The 24,947-nt window shown below is 41.4% G+C and overlaps 1 protein-coding gene across 2 annotated transcripts in view; it reads left to right on the top strand.

Moving 5' to 3' along the window:
* LAMC3 (laminin subunit gamma 3) overlaps window positions 1–24,947 on the top strand; it is a 4,228,426-nt gene that overhangs the window by 4,137,090 nt on the left and 66,389 nt on the right. For both annotated transcript variants that reach the window (XM_044058389.1, XM_044058388.1), the window contains one exon: window positions 18,227–18,326. In XM_044058389.1, coding sequence (XP_043914324.1) covers window positions 18,227–18,326 — 100 coding nt within the window. The remainder of the gene's footprint in view (window positions 1–18,226; window positions 18,327–24,947) is intronic.

The following is a 24,947-nucleotide window of genomic DNA, read 5'->3' as shown; positions in this document are numbered from 1 at the left end:
TCTTAAAAGCTGTCTCAGGTTTCAACCTTCTGTTAGCTAAGAAGTTCAGTTGTGAAAAAAAAATTGTATCTGCTTTTACTGTATTTGTGTTTCTTCCTACTTTATTTTGCTTTTGCGTCATCTTAAAAGTACTCAGTTGTATTTATTACTGCTTGGTGTAACTCATTCTAAGCCTTTTAGTTTAAGCACTTGGGCTTCAGACCAGTTGTTTTACATTAAGAAGGTTTGTGGTCTGCACTGTAGTGGCAGAACAGGTAGCTTACATCCTTCTAAGTTGGGAACTGCTGATTGAGGGCTCAGTGTCTGTTATTCTAAAAGTGTATTAATTCTGGTTTAAGCACCTGGGCTTCAGGCCAGTTATTTTACATTAAGAGGGTTCGTGGTCTGCACTCTTGAGGGAGGAGAGGCTGGACTCTGCCCTTCTGAGCTGGGAATTTCTGGTTAAAGGCTTATAGTGCCTGCATATTTGAACTGCTTCTTACTGAAATTGGTACACCTTGTTTGCTGTAGCATAGACTAGATCCAGGCCTGCTGAATCTAGCTTTGTTTGTATAACTTGAACACTAATCCAGGCATTCTTTAAATTATTCAGTTGTATTTATTACTGCTTGGTAGTAACTTGATTAAAGTGTAGCTATCATTCTAAGTCTTTTGGATTAAGCACTTGGGCTTCAGACCAGTTGTTTTACATTAGGAAGGTTTGTGGCCTGCACTGTGGTGGCAGGACAGGTAGCTTACATCCTTCTATGTTGGGAACTGCTGATTGAGTGCTCAGTGTCTGTTATTCTAAAAGTGTATTAGTTCTAGTTTAAGCACTTGGGCTTCATGCCAGTTATTTTATATTAAGAAAGTTCGTGGTCTGCACTCTTGTGGGAGGAGAGGCTGGACTCTGCCCTTCTGAGCTGGGAATTTCTGGTTAAAGGCTTATAGTGCCTGCGTATTTGAACTGTTTCTTACTGAAATTGGTACACATTGTTTGCTGTAGCATAGACTAGATCCAGGCCTGCTGAATCTAGCTTTGTTTGTATGCTTGTTGTTTGTTTACTTGTTATTTCCCTGAAACGCTAATTCCACCTAAAACGCGGCTTTTCAGCGCTTCTGTGGATCCCTAGTGATATCTGCATTGCTTACTGTACTTATTTCCTTGTTTCACTTGAAAAAAAGTTACTGTTTGTCGTTTTTGCATTTAAGTTACCTGTAACACATTGCATTTAAGTTACCTGGCACTTGCTCACTAAAGCAATTATATAAGTCAGCACTAAAAAATTAAAAGCACTACACCCTCACAAACTCCCCTTGAGTACCTTGTTCCCCATTGGCCCTTTTTTCAATTATAAAGGAATTCCCATTACTATTCTAGCATGTCCAAAGGTCAGTTGTCAATCTCCTCTCCAGTCCAGCTGGTGAATCTGGGAATCTTGAGGCAATGTTACAACTGCCTCATGTACACAGACAACCCTCTCCTCCTCCCAACAAATTCCAACACATGTGAGAGATGCAACCATATAGCCAAACTGGAGGCTAAGCTCTCTCCACTCAGTACTGGTGTAACCAGTCAGGCGGAGAAGGAAACCACACTCACTACAATTCCAGTCTCACATAGACCTACCACGACAGCAAACCAAACACATAAACACACAAAAACATACTCGGAGGCTCTAAATAAAAATTTGCCTAAGCAGCAGAGACCTCCAAAGCAGACACCCAAGCAACCGCTACCCCAAAACAAAACACGTGCAACACATAGCTTACAAAGCCAGTGTGCCGAGCAGTCACAGCCCTTAAGGCTAAACAACACGTCTGATACACTTGTAATAGGTGACTCTATCGTCAGGCACACTGACGTCCCGCTCACCAGGCTGAACAAGGAGAAGGTCACGGTGAGCTGCCTGTCAGGCGCTAGGATCCGCCACATAACACAAGCACTCAGGTCACTCCAAGGCAAGTACAAATATGACTCAGTCATTGTCCATGCTGGTGTGAATGACATGAGACGTACCTCCCTGGACTACATGAAAAGAGACATAGAGGAGCTCTCTGAGCATGTAGCCAAGGCCGGTATGACCCTGACCTTGAGTAGCATCTTACCCTCACCAAGAATGATGCCACAATATGAATACAAGATGATCAATTTCAACAATTGGCTCAAGTATTGGTGTCATTCAAAGGGGATCCAATGCCTGTCAGCCCGGGATGACATGCTCGACAAGCCACGATGCTTCACTAGGGACGGCTTGTACCTGTTACCCCTGGGCTTTCGGATATTAGAAAAAGGCTCTTGCTACCCCCATAGTGCCTTTTTTAGGCAAGGCTCAAAAGACAAACCCACCTCCATAGGTATCACAAGGGATAAGAAACTAAGAGTAATGCTACTCAATGCCAGAAGTTTAAACCTCAAGGTGCACGCACTCGAAACTCTCCTTAGCATGGAGAACATTGATATCTGTGCAGTAACAGAAACCTGGTTCAAGGCTCCCGAGAGCACCCCAGCACTACCAGGTTATACCTCATACCGTGCTTTTCGGCCCCAAAACCTGGACGGAACCACAAAAGGAGGGGGAGTATCAATATTCGTCAAAGATACCCACACCTTCAGGTTGGTAGCACAGCACCAAGCATCAGAGACTATCCATGTGCAACTAACAGTGGGTAAAACTGCCTTCCAGTTTATAGCCCCCTACAGACCACCCTCCCAAACCCAGGAACCCCACTCGGCCTTCCTGAGAACACTGGAAAATATGAAGGTCTCTCCAAACACCATTATATTGGGCGACTTCAACTACCCAAACATAGACTGGGAGCATTACTCTAGCTCCAACATCCTAGCCCAAAGGTTCCTAGAATTTATAAACTCAAATGCTATGGAACAACTTGTTACCACTCCCACAAGAGGGGAAAACATACTGGACCTGATCATCACCAACATGGGGACTCTATGCTCCAGACCAGAAGTGTATCCCTCACTGGTAAGATCAGACAATAAACTAATCTCGCTGGATATTCACATCCCGATCCCGACCCCGACCCTACCCCCTGCCCAGAAAACCACAGTGAAAAACTTCTCTAAAGCAAATTTCAGACTCCTCAAAACCGAGGTGGAATCCTTCAAAGCCCCCGGGCCTGTGGGAAATATGGCCCAGACCGCAGAATCCTTTATAAACACATTCTATGAACACCTTCAGGAATGCATGGATCATGCAATACCAAATAAAACCAAGACCCAATCCTCCAAAGGCAGACGTCCTGTCTGGTGGACCCCAGCCATAAACAAACTATACAATAGAAGGAGGAAGCTACTACATGATAGAGCAAAATCCCAAAAAGGGAAGGCATCTCTGATCAGTATTAGCAAAAAACTGCGGGCACTCCTAAAATCATCTAAGGCCAGCCTCAAGAGAAAAATTGCACAGGACACTAAGGATAATCACAAGGCTTTCTTTAGTTATGTTAGGAACCTGGGCGGGAATTCTCAGATATGCTCAGAATTAGTCCAAAATGACAAAAAATACACCAAACCCACAGACATTGCCAACATCCTAGCTGACAGGTTCAGCGCAAATTTCTCCCACCAAAAGGGCAAATATCTATCCCAGCAGAGTGCTGCCCCCCTGACATCTCAGATGCTCAGGTAAGAGCCACCCTCTCCAAAGCAAAAAACACAGCATCAATGGGACCAGACGGTGTCCCGGGCTGCGTCCTACATGAACTCCAAGAAGAGCTAAACCCAAACATAAAACTACTGTTCAATCTCAGCCTTACTGCAGGATATGTACCCAAAGAGTGGTGTACAGCAACAGTGGGCCCTCTCCACAAAGGTGGTGCCTCAACGGATCCTGGAAACTATCCCCCCATAAGCCTGACTAGCTTGGTCTGCAAAGCTATGGAAAGGATCATCATGGACCTCATAAATAAAGATATTGGGGACCTACAGACACTGGATCCTACCCAGTTCATCTTTGTTAAGGGCAGATCCTGCCTCTTAAACCTGGTCGATTTCTTTGAAACAGTCACCAAGGCCATTGATGAGGGGAAGGTGGTCCACACAGCCTACTGGACCTCACAAAAGCCTTCGATACAATACCCCACTCGGGCATTATAGATAAGCTCACCAGCTTAAATATAAACCCCTATGTCACTAGATGGGTTGCAAACTGGCTCAAGGACAGAATCCACATGGTTAGAATTGCTGGATCCATGTCAGACTCCAAACCAGTTACAAGTGGAGTCCCACAAGGCTCAGTCCTGGGACCTCTCTTGTTCGGTATATATTTCTCAGAGGTACAGGCCAACACGGAAGGACTGTGGCTGACCAAGTTCGCAGATGACTGCAAACTGGGCACCATAATCGACTCTCCAACCGACACAAGCATCCTCCAAAAGGGCCTCATAGAAACAGACAACTGGTGCCAGAGCCATGGCCTCAAGCTAAACGCCAAAAAGTGTATAGTCATCCCCTTTGGCAAAAACAAAGTGCCCACAAATTACCACATAGGTGGTAATCCATTAAGTACAGAAGAAGTAATTAGGGACCTGGGGACCCAAGTTGATAGCAATCTCTCATTTGACAACCACATGGCCAAAGTGGTTAGAAAAACATTTTATATAGCCCACCTAATCATGAAGGGATTCACATCTAGATCAGGGGAGGTCATCGTGCCTCTTTACTCATCCCTCATCAGGCCCATAATTGAGTACAATGCCCCTTTTGGGATGTACCTTACCAGACACCTGCAGCAACTGGAAAGACCCCAAAAGTACCTCACCAAGAGGATCAAAGGGCTCAAACAGATGCCATATGCTGCCCGGTTAAAGAAACTTCAGCTCTACTCAGTGGCATACCGCCTGCTCAGAGGCGATCTGTGCCTGACGTATAAAGCCATGTCCAACCCGGAATTAATGGACATGCTGCACCACAGAAAATCCTAATCCCATCGAGCTACACGCTCGAGAGACTTGAACCTCAGCACTGAAATAAATAGGACATGCTGGAGGGGACATGCTGGAGGGACAGATTCATAACCCAGAGGCTCCCTTCACTCTGGAATAAAATCCCAGTCCAGGTTAGGCAGAGTCCCTCATTGACTCTCTTCAAGAGGAATCTTGATGAGTGGATGGGAGATTGTAGGTTTACCCCGGGTATCACTTCTGTGTCACTGTTAGACAGAGGCACAGTATACTAACCTTGAAAAAGGGCATAGCAAAATTCATTTAAAATGGATGGCGAAAGCCAAACACACTCTGGCTAGGCTTATAAATGCCCTAGGGCAGATAGCCTAGTATGAACCTATGAACCTATGTCTTTTCAAGCTGACAAATATTGGATCCCCTTAGAATGACACCAGAAAAGCAGCCAGTTGTTAAAGTCAATAATTTTTGCTCATATTGTGGCATCATCTTCAATGATGGTAGTATACTGCTCAATGCTAGGGTCATATCAGCCTGAAACACATAGTCTGAGAGCTCCATAATGCATCTCTTCATATAGTCCACAGAGGTACATCTCAGGTCTTGTATCTTAGAGTTTAGCTTCCAGTGTCATCATGTAAGTACACCTTTTGCATACTGTGCTGGTTTCCTTAAGGATTAAGTGGTTGTCGGTAAACAATGATACAACTGCTACATTGCCTCGAGCATTCCTCTCAACTCTCCAAATTTTCGCAGACTGTCCAGATTTTTGCATCATAGTTTTGGTCAGTTCTTCGGAAAATTTTTGTTTTTTTCTGACAAATCACTGGAATGATCTAAGGTTTGAAGTCACTATATTATGCCTTGCATTTGAGTTTTAGACTTCATATCCTTCAGAAAATGCAGGCTGACACGAATTCCATTACTGTAGCTACTTTCGAAGTTTATAAGAGCAATATTTAAATTCCTTATTTTTGGGTCTCTGTCCTCCCATTATGTCAGACTATGTCCAGATTTGTTGTGGTAAGAAATTGAGAGGTATGGTCTCAAGATGCCCATAGCTGGATACAGAGAAGTTAGGAAATTGTATATCCATGCTGTTCTGTCTTTGATGAGCTAGTAGAAGGTGATGTATTGGGGTTAGAAGGCTATTAATTTTACTTTGTTGGTGTAGTTTAATAAGGATGGTTTATTGGGGCATATTATACTAAATGGTACTAAATTTTACTAACATTAATGTTTACACAATATTAAATTCTACCTTTCTCCCTAATCTATAGGTATTGCCACTTGACGCCAAATTAGGTGCTCTAAGCTGGTTGGAGTACAATGTATTTGCTCTTTATTTACTGATTTACAGGATACATTTTTATGGACTGTTCTGTAGGGAAAATTTGTTTTCTAGGTGTTTGTTACTGTACAGGGCACTGCTCACTGCTACCGTGAAGTGTGCAGCACAGAAAAATAACTAATGATTCCTCTGACCAATAAAATGACTACACTATGAGCCCTTTTGTGTATTTCCCATCTCAGAAGGACCTGGCAAACACCTTCTACCACAATGTGAATAAACACAGTCCTCCTAATGCAAAAACTCAGTAGAAGAGATCCACAAATGCAATGCTACCACAAATCAGTTAAACAACTAGCTGGAAATCCCTTGCTGAAAGTGATTTCAAGACAGTCTCGCAGCAATAACAGTAAGAGGACAAAATGCAGTGAAATGCATGAATAAAAGCAGGAAACAGTAGTGATCACTCAAAATAACTTAAGCAGGTGTGATTTAGTAAACAAAATTACTTAGCTTTGCCTGAATGACACTGGATACAAGTAAAACACTTCTGGAATACCAGCTAGGTACATACCTCTTAACTGTACTGATTTTCACAGAATATCCAGATTTTTGCCTGATATTTTTGGTCTGCTCCTCATAAAATTTTGGATTTCTGGCAAATGACTGGCAAATCATTGAGGACTGAAGTCAGAAAATGAAAGATGTTTGAGTTACAGACTTCATACCACTCAAATTCATGGTAATGCAAAACCTTTTATTCTATCAACTTTCTATGTTTGTAGGAACAATATTTTAAAATTGTCCCTATTTTGGGGCTTATGTATCCCATTATATATATGGCTTTGTCCAGATTTCTCAGTCTTAGAGATTGAGAGGTATGCTAGGTTGCCAAGCTTTGGTAAGCGCTGGGAAAATGAGCAAGGGACAAATTGGAATAATGGACGTATACTCAAGAACAATACTTGCTGGGTGCAGTCTCAGAATCATGGATCTGTGGAAAACAATTGGTGGGAAGAGTACGTAAATAGGTTATACAACAGACAATAGCACTGAAAGAGGTCAGGGAATGTCTAGGGATTTCATAAGGAGCAGAGGCCACAGCTACAGCCTTATAAAACCACAAGGGTAGGAGGATTTGGAAAAAATTCAGAGGAAGAAGAAGGCTAGGTAAAGGGGATCTTTCAGAAACTTTAGCTTACTGTTTCAGTGGGGGGGGGTGTGCAGACACAAAAACAGAGGGGGAAAAAAGCACTCTGAGCTGCAGGTCAATGACCCCAGGCAGGTTAGAATTTCAGAAGCTTTAAGTTAATGACTCTGTGAGGGATGAGGCAGACACAAAGAACAGGGAAACAGAAGGCATTAGAATGCAGCATTAAACAGAATATACAACTGTAAGAACAAAACTGAAATACCAACAACTGTAAAAGCATTGCAGCACAAATCCTGGAGCAGAAAAAATAATAATTCTAATACAGTTTAAGGCACCAGACTATACAGAAATTTAACAGTAACACTGTTATGGAAAAATACAATAATAAATGAATAAATAAGGTACAGTCTTAACAGTAGCTCATAGTCCTGCCACAACTGTGAATGAAATAAGGCTAAGACCCAGCAAGGTTTAAAATGCAAACAGCTAGCATTTACATGTAATTCGACTTGTACAGATAGAAGTGCAGTATATCCAAAAAGAACCAGATGAATGCTCTGCTGTGAACCAAAATAATGCTAAAAATCCAAAACACAACACTGCAAAATGAAGGCAAAGCCAGATTTAATTTATTGTTGAGCAGACATAAGCGCTTTTGCAGTGTGGATACTGCTTCCTCAGATGTACAAACTAAAATAAGTAAACCATACTTTATATAGGCTAAAAGGTCATAAACCCCTCCCTAGTAATTAAGACAGCTAAAACCAATTAGTATCAATTAAATTTCACATTTAAAGGAACATATACTGTTTCAAGCTTTCAAAACACAGTTAAAATGCAAGCATCAAAAGATGAAACATATATATATATATATATATATATATATATATATATATATATATAAATTGTAAAGAATATATGGGGATGCAGAAACTATCCAATAAATATGCCAAGATACAACATAAAAATATACAAAAAACACACACCGTGAAGCATTCGTTAGACATAAATAATAATAAAAAAGAATGCTAAAAATAGATATTGAAATCCATATAACATAACTCTATCTAAAAAGCGGCCTAGCTTTAAGCAAGGTTTTCAAGGGGACTTTCTGTTTTATTCCTTGCATCTCCTAACCTCCCATCCTGAAATATCTGTCAATGGTCAAAAACTTAAATCGATGGGTGGGATCAGTATCAAGTACATATTTAACAAGAGGACTACTCACCATACTAGTCCTAACATAATAAAGATGCTCACGTATCCTATCCCTAAACCTTCTTTCTGTCTTTCCTACATACTAGGAGCAATACACAACACAGTAAGCCAAATAAACACTGTGTTCAGTCTCACTGTTAGCATCAACTCTAAAGAAAAACTCCCTTATAAATCAGGGTGATAAAACTTACATATTTTTGTAAACAAAACTGGGACGGGATCCAACAATTTTGCTAATGTTCTCATCGGCAGTGAGAATAGGCCAGAATTTCCTGTAAATGTCAAGAATAGGTCTCACATTACTGGAAAAAAAAACAGGCATCCTACTGCCTGCACCTCTATATCTAGATGTTCCCTTCTTCTTCTCAGTAGCCAAGTTATTCAAAAAGTATGGTTTCGCAACATTTGACCTCATACCTTCAACCTGTGCCGAAATATTGCGGACCCTTGCATGGTCATATCCTCTATTCATGAACTTGGCATTTAAATCTATCAATTCCTTCTTAAACACTTCATCATTCACACAAAGTCTGGAAACCTTAATCTATTGCCCCTTCACCACATTATCAAAAATATGTGTCGGGTCCATGCTTTCACGGTGTAATAAATTAACACTATAGTCCTTCCTGTATATCATAGTGCTGACTTTACCCTTATCATCTTTATTTAGTGTAATATCCAAAAAATCAATCACATATGGGGAATTGTTCAAAATGAACTTTTAAAAAATCAGTAGTGTGATTAATGGAGTGATAAAAAAAGTTTAAGTTCTTCTAACTTACCATCCCAAATCAAAAAGAAATCATCGACAAAATGTCGATAGAAGCCTATAGACTTCTTAAAAGGGCCATTGACCAGGGCATCTTCTTCCCAAGCTGCCATCACAATGTTGGGGTATCTATTGGCACAACTAGTGTCCACAGCTATGCCATCCTTTTGTAGGTAAATATGCTGAAACATGAAAATATTGTTTTCTAAAAACAACTTCCATGAACAAACAAATTAAATCTATTAATTTATTGTCAAAATCACTGTGGGTTCTCAAGTATTGTTGTAATAGTAGTACCCCTTGTTGATTCGGTATACACGTGAACAGGGACTGCACATCCATGGTAATAAATAAAAACTTAGAATTGCATATCCTGGTATCCAAAAACATATGTAAGTGGTCAAGAAACTGTTTAGAGTACCTTAAAACTAGATCGTTCCTATCTAACAAAGGTCTTAAATACTTTTCCAAAAGGAAGGAAAAAGAGTCAGTGCACTAATTCCTCCCAGAGACTATAGGTCTCATGGGAGGATTCCTCAGGTCCTTGTGCACCTTTTGCAGTCCCTGTATAGTATATATGTATATCAGGGGATCTGTAATCTTTAAATATTCATACATAGAGTATTCAATAGCACAAGCCATTAAACATTCATCGTGTGCTGTGCACTCTATTAATCATTCTATAAACAGTTTCATAAGTAGTCTTACTATAAACTTTCTCATCATTCAACATCATTTTCATGGTATTAAAATCGTAGTCAGTGTCCATGACCACTAAGGAGCCCCTTTTATCAGCTGGACAGAGTACTATAGAAACATCTTTTTGTAGACTAGTCAGAGCTTGAAATTCAGCTCTATTTAAATTTCTAAAACTTTAAAATTGCTAGGACTACCAGTAGACCTATCTATAGCCGGTTGGATGACATTAAAAACTTTGTACAACTCATCAACATAAAGTCTCTCAAAAACAGACACAACTGGATGGTTCAAAGGCACAAAAGCACTGGGTTTTTCCAATATCTTGTCTTGCATATCAGCATTAGTATTGTTATACATTAGCTGCAACATAACAGTTCTTATATAACATTTCAAGTCTAATACAAAGTCAGTTACCTCAGCTCTTTTAGCTGGAATGAAGGACAATCCCTTTTCTAACACACTCACTTCTGCTTCGGTTAACTGCCTTTGCAAAAGATTCAGAACTGATGTTTCCCTTGACTATTCCATATTTTCTTCAATGTATGCCCATTGGTCACCTCTTAAGTCATGTTTCCTTTTCTTCCTGGTCGTATCCTCGATCTGGACCATGGGGTGCTCTTGTCTATTGAGACTGGAAGTGGAAATGATGGAAAAGAATGTGCCTATGTGTTCATAGCTGAATTAACAGGAATCACCCATTCCAGTAGAGATGCACTCAGGTTTATAGGTTCATAGGTAGGTACTAGGCTATTGGCCCTAGTGCCTATATAAACCTAGCCAAAAGGTACCCTGGCTTTCGCCACCCAAGAAAATTATTTTCCTGTGCCACTGTCGAGCAGAGCCACAGAAGTGATCCCCGGGGTGAATTTCCTATCTCCCATCCAATCATCAAGATTTTTCTTGGAAGAGTGCTAATGAGGAGCTTTATTTGATATAGATAGGTAGTTTGTTCCAGAGTATGGGAAGTCTCTGGGACAGGAATCTATCCCTCCAGCATGTTCTGTTTATTGTGGTGACAAGGTTTAGGTCCCTAGAGCGTGTAGCTCATAGGGACTGGGATTTCTTTTAGTGGAGCATGTCTAAAAGCTCTGGGTTTGACATAACTTTGTGTGTTAGGCAGAGATCGCCTCTGAGTAGGAGATATGCGACAGAGTAAAGCTGCAGTTTTTTTAGACGGTCTGCGTAGGGCATTTGTTTGAGGCCAGTAATCCTCTTTGTGAGGTATTTCTGTGGCCTTTCCAGTTGTAGATGTCTTGTGAGGTACATACCAAAAGGGGCATTGTACTCTATAATGGGTCTAATGAGTAACAAGTAGAGGGGAACAATGACCTCTTTTTTCCTGGATGAAAAACCTTTTGAGATGAGGTGTGCCACGTAGAAGGATTTCCTGACTACTGTGGTGATGTGATTATCAAAGGAGAGACTACTGTCCACCTGTGTCCCAATGTCTCTTATAACACTTTTGGTGTTAAGTAGACTACCGCCTATGTGGTAGTTCATGGGTACAGAGTTTTTACCAAAAGGGATGACAATGCACTTTTTGGCATTGAGCTTGAGGCCACGGCTTTGACACCAGGCATCTGTCTCAGTGAGGCCCTTTTGTAGGATGCCCACATCTTTTGGAGTTTTGATTATGGCTCCTAGTTTGCAGTCATCTGCGAACTTCATTAGCCAAAGACCTTCTGTGTTAGCCTGTACTTCAGAGAAGTAGATACCAAACAGGAGAGGACCCAGGACTGAACCCTGTGGTGCTCCCCTTGTCACTGGTCTGAAGTTGGATTTGGAGTCTGCTACTTTCACAGTGTGGGTTCTGTCAGTGTGCCAGTTGGTAACCCATATTGTGACATAGGGATTTATACCTAGTTTAGTGAGTTTATCTATAATTCCAGAGTGGGGGATAGTGTCGAAAGCCTTGGCGAGATCTAGATAGGCTGTGTGAACCACCTTACCCTCATCTATGGCTTTGGTGACTGCTTCAAAGAAGTCTATCAGGTTTAGGAGACATGATCTGCCTTTTACAAACCCGAACTGGGTTGGGTCCCGAGCTTGGAGATTACCAATGTCACTGTCCATAAGTTCCATGATGATATGTTCCATAGCACTGCAGACCAGGCTCGCCAGGCTAATGGGGCGGTAGTCTCCGGGATCTGTGCGGGCTCCCCCCTTCGCTGTGCGCCACTCAGTGAATGGAGTTGTGAAGTAGGGATATCCTGTATAGACATAGTAGACTGAGAGACATTGGCCTGAGTTGGCATAGTTTTCCTCCTGGCTCCAAGGAGATTCACTTTGCTATTACCTGCACTCCGTGCCAATTCACCGGTAGTGATGTCAGTTGGTGCTTGTAGCCCTGGAGTGGAAGTACATCCCCTTGCAGGTGCTATCTCATTCTAAGACATGCTGATTGGCGGATGGGGTAACTTTCGGCCAGGCAAAGACATGCCCAATTGCAAAGTCATTTCTATCTCTATGCAAGACAAGATACTCTAAAACCCAGTGCTTTTGTGCCGTTGAACCATCCGGATTTGTCTGATTTTGAGAGACGTTATATTGATCAGCTGTACAAGGTTTTTAATGTCATCCAACCAGCTATAGATAGGTCTACTGGTAGTCCTTGCAGTTTTAAAAGTTTTAGAAATTTAAATAGAGCTGAATTTCAAGCTCTGACTAGTCTACAGAAAGATGTTTCTATAGTACTTCATCCAGCTGATAAAGGAGGCTCCTTAGTGGTCATGGACACTAACTGTTATTTTAATACCAAGAAAATGATAAGAAAGTTTATACTAAGATTACTTATGAAACAGTTTATAGAATTATTAATTGTGTACACAGCACACTTGATGAATGTTTAATGTCTTGTGCTATTGAATACTCTATGTATGAATATTTGAAGATTACAGATCCCCTGATACCTAGTATACAGGGACTGCCAAAGGTGCACAAGGACCTGAGGAATCCTCCCATGAGATCTATAGTCTCTGGGAGGAATTGGTGCACTGACTCTTTTTCAATATTTTTGGAAAAGTATTTAAGACCTTTGTTGGACAGGAACGATGTAGTTTTGAGGGACTCTAAACAGTTTCTTGAGCTCTTATATATGTTTTTGGATACCCGGATATAGAATTCTAATTTTTTTTTTTGTTACCATGGATGTGCAGTTCCTGTTCACTTGTATACTGAATCAACAAGGGGTACTACTATTACAATACTTGAGAAACCACAGTGATTTTTACAATAAATTAATAGATTTAATTTGTTTGTTCATGGAAGTAGTTTTAGAAAACAATATTTTCATGTTTCAGCATGATATTTACCTACAAAAGGGTGGCATAGCTATGGGCATTAGTGCCAGTATCTGCGCCAACATTGTCATGACAGCTTGGGAAGAAAATGCCCTGGTCAATGGCCCTTTTAAGGAATCTATAGGCTTCTATTGACATTTTGTCGATGATTTATTTTTGATTTGGGGTGGCACGTTAGAAGAACTTAAAACTTTTTTATTACTCCATTAATCACACTACTGATTTTTTTAAAGTTCACTATGAACTATCCCCCATATGTGATTTATTTTTTTTGGATATTAGACTAAGTAAAGATGATAAGGGTAAAGTCAGCACTATGATATACAGGAAGGACTGTAGTGTTAACAATTTATTACACCGTACAAGCATGCACCCGATACATATTTTTGATAATGTGCTGAAGGGGCAATGCATGAGGGTTTCCAGACATTGTGTGAATGATGAAGTGTTTAAGAAGGAATTGATAGATTTAAATGTCATGTTCATGAATAGAAGATATGACCATGCAAGGGTCCGCAATATTTCATCAGAGGTCAAAGGTATGAGGTCAAATGTTGCAAAACCATACTTTTTGAATAACTTAGCTACTGAGAGGAAGGAGGGAACATCTAGCTATAGAGGTGTAGCCAGTAGGATGCTTGTTCTTTTTTCCAGTAATGTCAGACCTGTTCTTTATATTCTCCAGAAATTCTGGCCTATTCTCACTGCCGATGGGAACATTAACAGAATTGTTGGATCCTGTCCCAGTTTTGTTTACAAAAATATAAAATCCCTCAAAAGATTGTTGTGTTATCCCAAGACAGTTCAAGATGGTGCCAATATGAGCAGTACAAAGGCAACTTTGTTGTGTTCCAGATGTAATGTATGTGCCTGTATTGACACTTCTGGTAAGTTTTATCACCCTGATTTATAAGGGAGTTCTTCTTTAGAGTTGATGCTAACAGTGAGACTGAACACATTGTTTATTTGGCTTATTGTGTTGTGTGTTGCTCCTTCTATGTAGGCAAGACATATAGAAGGTTTAGGGATAGGATACGTGAACATGTTTATTATGTTAGGACTAGTATGGTGAGTAGTCCTCTTGTTAAACATGTACTTGATACTGATCCTACCCATTGATTTAAGTTTTCGGACATTGGCAGAATATTTCAGGATTGGAGGTTAGAAGATGTAAGGAATAAAACAGAAACTAGTGAGATAAGATGGATAGTGCACCTTAGAGCGGACTATGGCAAAGGATTGAATGATAAAGTCCCCTTTAAACCCTTCCTTAAATCTAGACCACTTTTTAGATAGAGTTATATATTATATGGATTGCAATATGTATTTCTAGCATTCTTTTTTTATTATTATTTATGTCTAACGAATGCTTCACATTGTGTATTTTTTGTATATTTTTATGATGTATCTTGACATATTTATTGGATAGTTTCTGCATATATATATATATATATATATATATATATATATATATATATATATATATTCTTTGTAATTTTTATATATATATATATATTTCTTCTTTTGATACTTGCATTTAACTGTGTTTTGAAAGCATGAAACAGTGTGTGTTCCTTTAAATTAGAATTTTAATTGTTACTAATTGGAGGGGTTTATGACCTTTTAGTCTCTGTAAAGTATGGTTTACTTATTTTAGTTTGTATGTCAGAAGAAGCAGTATCCACACTGTGAAAGCGTTTACGTCTCTTTAACAATAAATTAAATCTGGCTTTGGCTTCATTTTCCACTGCTGTTTTTTGGATAGAAGTGCAGTGTGTTGTAAAAACACAAGCTTCCTACAACTGCAAATTTAGATACAAGACTAAGGTGCCAGAACAAACTAAGAAATGCAAACAGATAACTTTTTTTTGGCTAAAACATGAGAAACGTAGAAAAGTAAAAAAGTATCATCACACAGGTCACTACAAGTACAACTTACATATTGAAGAAGAATTTAAGTATTTTTCTCTTTCCTTTTTCATGAAAAACTTGTTACTCACACTTCAGAGCTTTCCACACTTATCCAAGTCTTCCATGAAACAGCATGGGTGGGAATGCAACTTGAAGCAGCTGACAAGCAGAATATAAAACTGTAGGAGCAAAACTGAAATATCAATAAATGTAAAAGCACTGAAGCACAAATCCTGTACCAGAAAAAAAAAACTCTCACTACTGTATTTCTACTACAGTTTAAGCTATCAGTCTATGCAGAAAATTACAAGTGACACTGTTTATAGAAAGAATGCAGTAATAAATGATTAAATAAGGCAGGTGGTGAAATGCAGAAGTCCAGAAATCATCAAAAGAAAGGAGGAGTGCAGGAAAAAGTAGGAGATAGAAAAGACAGACAAGACTGAGAAAGAATACTGGTTGGCTAACAGGACAGTTGCAAGCAGAAAGAACAAGGCATCAAAGGCATTCTGCCAGCTTCTGGAAGGTGACTCAGTAGATGGCACAAAGAAACTATCAGGTAGCAAGGCAAAGACAGAAAGATGAAGATAGTCTTTAGACAGCCTTCATGGGTGATGACACCAATAACCTTCTCTCCAGTCCACAGGACATCAAAGGCAGATGGAAGGATTACTTCCAGCAGCTTCTGAAGGAGGAAAATCTCTAAGAAGCAGTATGCCCTAGACACAGCCTACAATGGCAGAAGAAGTGGACTTCACTCTAGAAAATGTAAGAAAAGCACTAAGGAAAACATAGTCAAGGAAAGCAGCAGGCTCAAATGAGATTACAGCACATAGGGTCAAGATGTTGCATGAATTAGTGAAGAAATTGCTTCTGAGGGTACTCATGGTATTACAGAGAAAGAAAGGTGTATCCCAGATGACTGGTGAATAAGCATACTGATACCAGTGCACAAGAACAAAAAGGACATTCACAACTGTGGGCTGTATAGAGGCATCAAACCCCATATTACACTGCATGAAAGCTCTGGAGAAGGGTGATTGACAAATACATAGAGTAATAAAAAGTAAGATGGGCGATGAACAGTTTGGACTCAGATCAGGATGCAGAACAGCAGACCTAATATTTGTAGTGAGACAGGTAATTAAAAATAAGCTAGACATGAGAAAAAGAACCCAACTGGCATTCCTTAGGGAAAGTATATGACAAGCTCCCAAAAAGCTGATTTGGGCAGCCCTATGGTGTTTCAAAATCCCAGAAACACTGGAAAATTAGTGCAAGCCATGTACAAAGGACCCAATGACACAAGTATGAACAGTGCTCAGAAAAAGTAACTTCAGAGACAAATCTTATGTATTTTAGTATCCCACTCTAAAATACACAGACAAGAAGAATTCATCTGTGAGCAACAGGAAAGCGACAATTGTAGTGACCATTCTGTGTAACTCTAGATTTTGTCATGCAAGGCTGCTTGCCTTTGGCTTCATTTATGAAGTGCTTTAGTGTTAGCGTGGATGGTGACCATTCTGTGGAATTCAGCCAGCCAGTCAAGTTTAGCTTGCAAATTTTGATGACATAGCTGTATTTTATATTTTCAACTTTGTTTGCTTATTGTATGATGAGTTATGTTCAGATAAACAGAGCATGCTTGAGTACAGACAGTATGAGTAGGTTAACTAAGTTAATATAGGTCACAAAATTCATAAGAAGATGGACCCAAGCCTTGTGGTGTAGAGGGATAAAACTCACTATGACCTGTATGATCCATATTTAATTAGAAGTTTGGGCTCTGGAAGGACTGGGGCAGGGAGATGGGACATGAGCAGGCAAACTTGGCACATCTATCCTGAGGAAACGGTGACAGTCTGATCCACTGCACTGCTTATCCCAGCAGGAGTGTTGATGGATTACTGAAGCAGCTGTGGTGCCAGTGTCTTAACTTGCTGCATGTAAACCTAGAAGCCAGGAAAGGATGCACATGTGTGAGAAAGAACATGGGATTTCCAAGAGCAGTGATGTTTACTGAAGACATTGGCCACCATGGAGAGGGGTTAATTGTCAGGATGAGGGGGGGGGGGGGCTACATAATCATGACCAGCCTTACTCCCCTAACATCTGACTCTCATTTCTCATTTATTGGGGGCAGAAATAGATTGCTGAGGCTGTTGCTCTGAGGAAGGACTGTATGGACTCTCACCCTTTGCAGGAAACAATTGGGTCTGACTGTTGCTTTTATAGGAAAAACAAATGAAGCAACTGGTTGCATGGAGTATGTGTTATGGTGGCTGTGCAGTGAGGTGGGGATGCAAAGTCTGGAAACAAGAGATTTCTACAGTTAGTTTGAACATTTCCTGTTCCATCAAGTGTTTAGGTTAGTGTTCTAACCAATATACTGCATCCATTTCCCTCATATACTGGGTTTTTGAAGTCTAGTAAGCCACCATGAACACACAGAAGGCACCATTTTGGGATCCATACTTGAGCCAAGCATCTGCAATGTTTTACTTTTTTATAAAAGCAGGAGGAGGTGCCATCCTTGTGTTATCTGAAAGTTATTGTAAGGTATCTTTGGCATTTTCCATCTTCTTCTCTATGGTAATAAAGTTTACCCAGCATGCAACTTCCCCTTCCTCCTCTGTTTAAGCCATTAATCACAGAGATAGCAAAGACTAGCAACTCAACACTGAAAAAGGAGAATACTGTTCTTCTGGAAATGTAAATATCAATGAAGCAAAGAACTGACATATCAGATGGGAAAGTTTCTTAAACAGAAATAGCAGTTGCTGTTTCACTTCTTTACGTCTTTACTATTTTAGGGTCCAGGATCAGATACAGTTTATATGCTATGCATGAATATGTGCATGCCAAATATATAAAAAATAAAATGCTTTGTTTTTTTGTGTGTTTCACATGTACATGAGTACAGTATGCTGTGGATGAATATGTGCATTTCAGACAGATGTGTTTAATGTGTTTTATAGGTGACAGCAGACATGAGTACAGCCAGTAATGCAGTAAGGAGTATGAAGAGCTCCTTGAAGAATGACATTGCAAAACTCACCAAGCTGCTACACAAAATAGGTGAGAGGCATCTGCTTCATGAGTCCTGCCATTTGTTCCTTTTGCCCATAGTGAACTGTATGTCAAAGCATTTTATCTACCTGGTTCCATATCCAACCTGCTTGACTATAAAGCAATATATGCCCTGGCGAAGGTGTTACTCTGAAGTTAGCTGCCTAATGAATTGTCCATGTATATAAATGTAATGGGAAACATCACTGTAGTATTTCTGTGTTTTTAGCGCAGTGAACTGCAAGTGCATCTTTTGGTGCTACAACGGTTTGTTGAACTGAAACATCTGGTGTGGCTATTTGAGGACTCTGTATAGGTTAAGAACATTTCTGACTGGAGCCTAAACCTGGACTGCATTTATCTGTTTTAATTGGTTGAAATTTATTTTTATTTTTATCTACAGACTTGTTTATATGTTAATTGTGCTGTTAAAATGATTCATCTGATGTTGTCAATCTTCACTCAGTCCTTGACTGTGAGCTCAGTTCCGAGCCTCAGAACCAACTCAGCCATTTACTTCAGCTTGCACCTTCCAAACTCTCGAGCTAGGCTCTTCCCATTATGCTCCTCTCAAAATTACCTCAGATCTCGTTTGCTGCTTCATCTGTCAGATACGTCCAAGCTTCTCCCGAGCCTTGGCTTATTGTTAAGTAAGTTTTTTCCTATTTAAAATCTCTTTTTGGATATTTCTCTATTTCTCTTCCTAATAGCTCTCTTACTGTCTACCTGCTCCTCTTCTTTTAGCGTCTCCTTAGCGTGTCTGTGTATTTTTCCAGTTTTCTATACTACCATTGGTAGTTTCTTCAAGTACCATTGTTGGTACATCTCTTACCTTTTTAAGGTATATTATACTTGCCATTGTTGGTATTTCCTACCTTCTTTCTTATCTTAAAAAAAAACTGTTTCTATATCTTTTTCTGCCAAACTGCATGTGTGAGACTGTTTACATTATGGCTGAAAAACAAGTTTCTCCAGTTAAATCCTCTAAAGGCATCTCCGGATTTAAAAGGTGTCAGAAATGCCAGGGTAAAATGCCTAATTCTGATGGGCATACACTTTCTGTTTATTGTTTGGGGAAAGTCCAGTTACAAGAAAGCTGCTCAATTTGTCACATTTTTTCTACCTGTATACTTATTGAACATAAGCACAAATTAATACTTAAGGGACTTCTGAAATCTTATTTTGAAGAGGCCATTTCTGGGTCTAGAACTGAAGCCAGCACTTCGTCATCCTCCTCTTCTTCCACTAGTAAGAAAAGACCTTCTTTGCTTCTAAGTACCTCAGAACTATCCAAGAAGGTTTCTAGAATGCCTTCAGTGCCAAAGTGTTCTTCTGCATGGAAAGGTATAACTGACTTGGCACCTACAAAATTATCAGAACTGACATGACTTCCTCAGCACCCTCAGCACCCACAGAGATTTCGGTGCTGGAACAGTCAAAGCTGCCTTTGTTCCCAAGAAGAAAAATATTCACCAATTATTGACTTTTTTAAGGACAGGCCACCAAGCCCATTCCTTGAAGTGAAACCCCTAAGGTCTCCTTCGACTGCCTTGATTCGATCCACTAAGAGTTTCTTGGAAGCCAAAATTATGAGACTGGTGGATCAGCTCCTGATGGCGAGGGGATTGTCCTTGGTTCCTAGCCTCTCTGGCATTGAAATCAGCCTGTCTACAACACCACCCATTCCTCCTCCTCCAACTCCTATTGAGTCATTGGAACCCTCGGTTCCGACACTCCCGGTGTCAACTGTCTCATTTCCGGTAGAATCCTCTTCTCCGGTACTGACAGCTGCCTTGAGCTCCTGTGGGCATTCAGCATCAGAAGCCTCCCGAGGTCCAGACTATCCAGCTGAGTCCAATGTACATGGTTTGGTTTCCTTAACTTCAGAGCTGTCCATATTCCTCAGTGCTTCGGCCTTCATAGAATCGACCCAAGCTTCTGTTTTGAGGATCACCTCCTTGGTGCGGGGTGTGACCCTGGTTCTGAAGGAGGCTATTTCAGTTCTGGGCTCCCATTCCTCTATGGGGGGCTGACCTTCCGGATCATGGAGAAGGCTTTCACCCTTGGGGACTCGTAGTCTTTGCCATCCCTTTTGGGACAAGTTTCTACATCTCCTCAAACTGAGCTGCCATCCCTCTCATCCCGAGGACAGAGGGCACAAAAGTCCCAGGAAACACCCACTTTGGTGGTTTCCTGTTTGGACACTTCCCCGGATCATTCCCCTGAGGAAGTACCTGTGGAGAAGAAGTGCAAGAGGAAGCACTTAGACTCCCCAGAGGAGTCTTTCACTGAAGATGCCGATTTTGATGAAGGGGAAGGCTTCCCCAGGTCACCCCCTGATGATGTTTCCTTTGGGGACACCCTAGAAATCCTGAAACAAAGGGGTGGCTGGTCTTCCATCCAGCCTTCCTCGGAAGAGTCTGTATACCTGGATGCTTTTCATGCTCAACCCTCTATTTCTCGGATCTCTTAACCCACAGATGATCTTAACTTGATCGCTTAGTGGGCATGGAAGATGCCTGACTCCATCTAGCCAATCCCCAAGAGACCTGATCATATCCTATCAGCCTCTAAGGATAAACTACACTGGTCCAAAGGCATACCCATTATAGGTTCATACTAGGCTATCTGCCCAAGGGCATTTATAAGCCTAGCCCATAGTTATGTGGCTTTCGCCACCCCTTTAGTTTGAATAAAACTATGCCTATTATTTTGCTGTGCCTCTGTCAAGCAGTGACACTGAAGTAATCCCTGGGGTATATTCTACGATCTCCCATCAGTTGGTCAAGATTCCTCTTGAACAAGGCCAGCGAGGTGCTCTGCCTCACATGTACCGGGATTTTGTTCCACAGCATAGGGAGTCTCTGGGTGATGAATCTGTCCCTCCAGCACGTTCTATTAATAACCGTGTCAAGGTTTAAGTCTCCCGCCCTTGTGGTTCTGAGGGATCTAGATTTTTTGAGGTGAAGCATATTCATCAAATCTGGGTTTGACATGGCCTTATATGTCAGGCACAGGTCACCTCTGAGCAAGCGGTATGAGACTGAATAGAGCTGGAGTTCTTTCAGTCGGGCAGCATAAGACATATTTTGAGACCCTTTATCCTTTTGGTGAGGAACTTTTGGGGCCTTTCCAGCTGCTGCAGGTGTCGGGTCAGATACATTCCGAATGGGGCATTGTACTCAATCATAGGTCTAATGAGTGATGAGTACAGGGGGACGATGACCTCCCTTGATCTAGATGTGAATCCCTTCATGATCAGGTGGGCAATGTAGAAGGTTTTCCTGACTACTTTAGCAACATGAGTGTCAAACGAAGGCTAGTGTCAACCTGGGTCCCCAGGTCCCTGATGACTTCTTCTGTGCTCAGTGGATTGCCACCTATATGGTAGCTAGGGGTAACCTTGTTTTTCCCGAAGGGTATGACTATGCATTTCTTGGCGTTTAACTTTAGGCCATGGCTCTGGCACCAGTTATCCGTTTCTGTGAGGCCCTTCTGAAGGATATCTGTGTCAGAAGTGTTTTCGACTATGGCGCCCAGTTTGCAGTCATCAGCAAACTTTGTCAGCCATAACCCTCCTGTGTTTGCTTGTACTTCAGAAAAGTAGATGCAGAACAAGAGTGGACCCAGGACTGAGCCCTGTGGGACACCACTTGTGACAGGCTTAGAGTCTGACATGGCTCCAGCAACTCTGACCCTGTGGGTTCTGTCACTTAGCCAGTTTGCAACCCATCTTGTGATGTATGGGTTTACATTCAACCTGATGAGTTTTTCGATGATACCTGAGTGGGGTATTGTGTCGAAGGCCTTTGCCAGGTCGAGGTAGGCTGTATGGACTGCCTTTCCCTCATCAATGGCCTTGGTGACTGTTTCGAAAAAGTCAACCAAGTTTAAAAGGCATGATCTGCCTTTGACAAAGCCAAACTGGGTTGGATCCAAAGTCTGCAAGTTCCCTATGTCTTTATTTATGAGTTCCATTATGATCCTCTCCATGGCTTTGCAGATAAGGCTTGTCAAGCTAATGGGACAGTAATTTCCAGGGTCGGTGGAGGCACCACCCTTGTGAAGTGGGACCACAGTCGCCATGCGCCACTCCTTGGGTACGTATCCTGAGGTGATGCTAAGATTAAACAGCTGTCCTAACTGCGGGTTTAATTCCTCATTGAGTTCGTGGAGCACACAGCCGGCGACACCATCCGGTCCTATGGATGCTGTGTTTTTTGCCTTGGAGAGAGCAGTTCTCACCTGGGCGTTGGAGATGTTTGGGGGGCTACAATCCTCTGGTATAGATATCTCTCCTTTTTGGGAGTTTGCACTGAACCTATCAGCCCGTATGTTGGCAATGTGTGTAGGTTCAGTAATCTTCACATCATTTTGAACTAATTTTGAGCATATCTGGGAGTTTCCTCCTAGGTTTCTAACATAGCTAAAGAAGGCCTTATGATTGTCTTTTGTGTCCTTGGCGATTTTTCTCTCAAAATTTGCCTTGGATGATTTTATGAGAGCTCTTAGTTTTTTACTTATAATGATCAAAGGTGTCTTACCTTTCAAGGATTTTGCTCTATCTTGTAGTAGCTTCCTCCTTTTGTTGTATAGCTTGTTTATGGCTGGGGTCCACCAGACTGGACGCTTGCCTTTGGTACAAAGAGTCTTAGTTTTGTTTGGGATTGCCTGATCCATGCAGTCCTGTAGGTGCTGGTAGAAGGCATTTGTAAGTGATTCATCGGTTTGAATAATGTTTACCACTGGCTCAGGGGCCTTAAAGGAGACCACACTAGTTTTTAGAAGTGTGAAGTCGGCTTTTGAGAAGTTTTTCACTGTGGTCTTTTTTATTTCAGGTGGGGGCGGGATGAGGACCTGCAGCGAGATTAGTTTATGATCTGATCTCACCAGTGAGGGGTATACTTCCGGTGTTGAACATTGTGATCCCATGTTTGTGATGATGAGATCAAGTATGTTTTCTCCTCTTGTGGGGATGGTGACTAGTTGTTCCATGGCATTTGAGTTTATGAACTCCAGGAACCTTTGGGCTAGAGTGTTTGGGCTTGAGTAGTGTTCCCAGTCTATATTAGGGTAGTTGAAGTCACCTAGTATGATGGTGTTTGGAGATACATTTATCCCCTCCAGTGTTTTCAGGAAGGCCATGTGAGGTTCCTGAGTTTGAGAGGGTGGCCTGTAACATGCTACAAATTGCAGAGCAGTCTTGCCTATGGTTAATTGCACCTGGATGGTCTCCGATGCATCGTGCATTGCCACCAACCTTGAGGTATGGGTGTCCTTTATGAATATGGACACCCCCCCTCCTTTTTTGGTGTTGTCCGGATTTTGGGGCCGGAACGCATGATATGAGGTGAAACCTGATAGTGCTGGGGTGCTCTCAGGAGCCTTGAACCAGGTTTCTGTCACAGCACAGACATCGATGTTCTCCATACTGAGAAGGGCCTTGAGTGCGTGCATCTTGAGATTGAGACTTCTGGCATTGAGCAGCATTACCCTTAGTTTTTTCCTTTTTGATGCCATGGTAATAGCAGCAGCCACAAAGAAGGAAATTGCTTAGGAAAGTCTGACTATCCATCCTCCTAACAAGGAGTCTAGGACTTTGGATAGGTTTGGGAAGCACATTTATGTTTCAACAACCTTCACTCTTAGGTCCTTGAATTATATGGCACATGTTACAAGATTACAGAGGGATCTAATCAAGGAGATCTTGGATGCCCTCTCAGAAGCAGTGGCTGAAGGGCTATAGGACAAAGTTACCTCTCAGCTAGCAACCCTTGATGCAATTTCTAACTCGTCCATGAGGCTGTTTGCTCATGCAGCTGAAAGGATGACTAGAGCAGCGGGCTCAGGCATCGCCATTAGAAGTCACTCCTGGATGCGCTTGTGTGACTTTGCAGAGCCATTTAAAGCATCATTCATCAACACTCCGTTTGATGGATCTACCCTTTTATGGTCCCAAGTTAAAAGACACTTTAGCCAGATGTGAAAAAGATGGCAAGACCTTTTCTGCCATAGGCATATGTTTCTCCACTCCTCAGTGGCCTTACTCTAGGAACCTGAGAAGTGGGAGACTATGGTTTAAAAAATCCAAAGGGCCTTTCCAGGATTCACATGGCAAAGACTTTTTCTGGGGCAGAGAGAGAAGTAATGGAAGATGTTGCCCAGGAGGCAGAAATGGACCGCAAAATCAGGGATCCAGAGAATCTTTCTCTGGTACTTCCTATCAGCACCCCTGAACAGGGGCCCAATTGCCCTCCTCTGGAGACAGTCAGGGGACGACTTTCTCTTCACCAATCTGCCTGGCAAATATTAACTACGAACAAATGGGTGCAGGGGATAATATCCAGAGATTACAAAATTCCACTATCATTACCCCCAATAACCCAGAAAGAACTCCCGGATGTTCCACCCAGTTCTAGGTAAGCAGCAGTCATAGAAATGCAAAATCTGTTAGACAAATGAGTCATCGAAAAAGTTCCACCAGACCAAACAGGATGCAGTTTTTACTCAAGGTTCTTTTTAGTGCCCAATATACAGGGGACTGGAGACCCATCTTGGATCTCAGCCAGTTCAACAAGGCAGTTCAGCAAACCAAATTCCAGATGGTCTAGGTACAGTTGGTACTTCCAT

The sequence above is a fragment of the Protopterus annectens genome, chromosome 16.part0, assembly GCF_019279795.1.
Source record: "Protopterus annectens isolate FY-2018-M chromosome 16.part0, PAN1.0, whole genome shotgun sequence".
Taxonomy (NCBI): domain Eukaryota; kingdom Metazoa; phylum Chordata; order Ceratodontiformes; family Protopteridae; genus Protopterus; species Protopterus annectens.
Note: the sequence above shows the minus strand (reverse complement) of the source record. Positions and strands in the feature narration are given on the sequence as shown.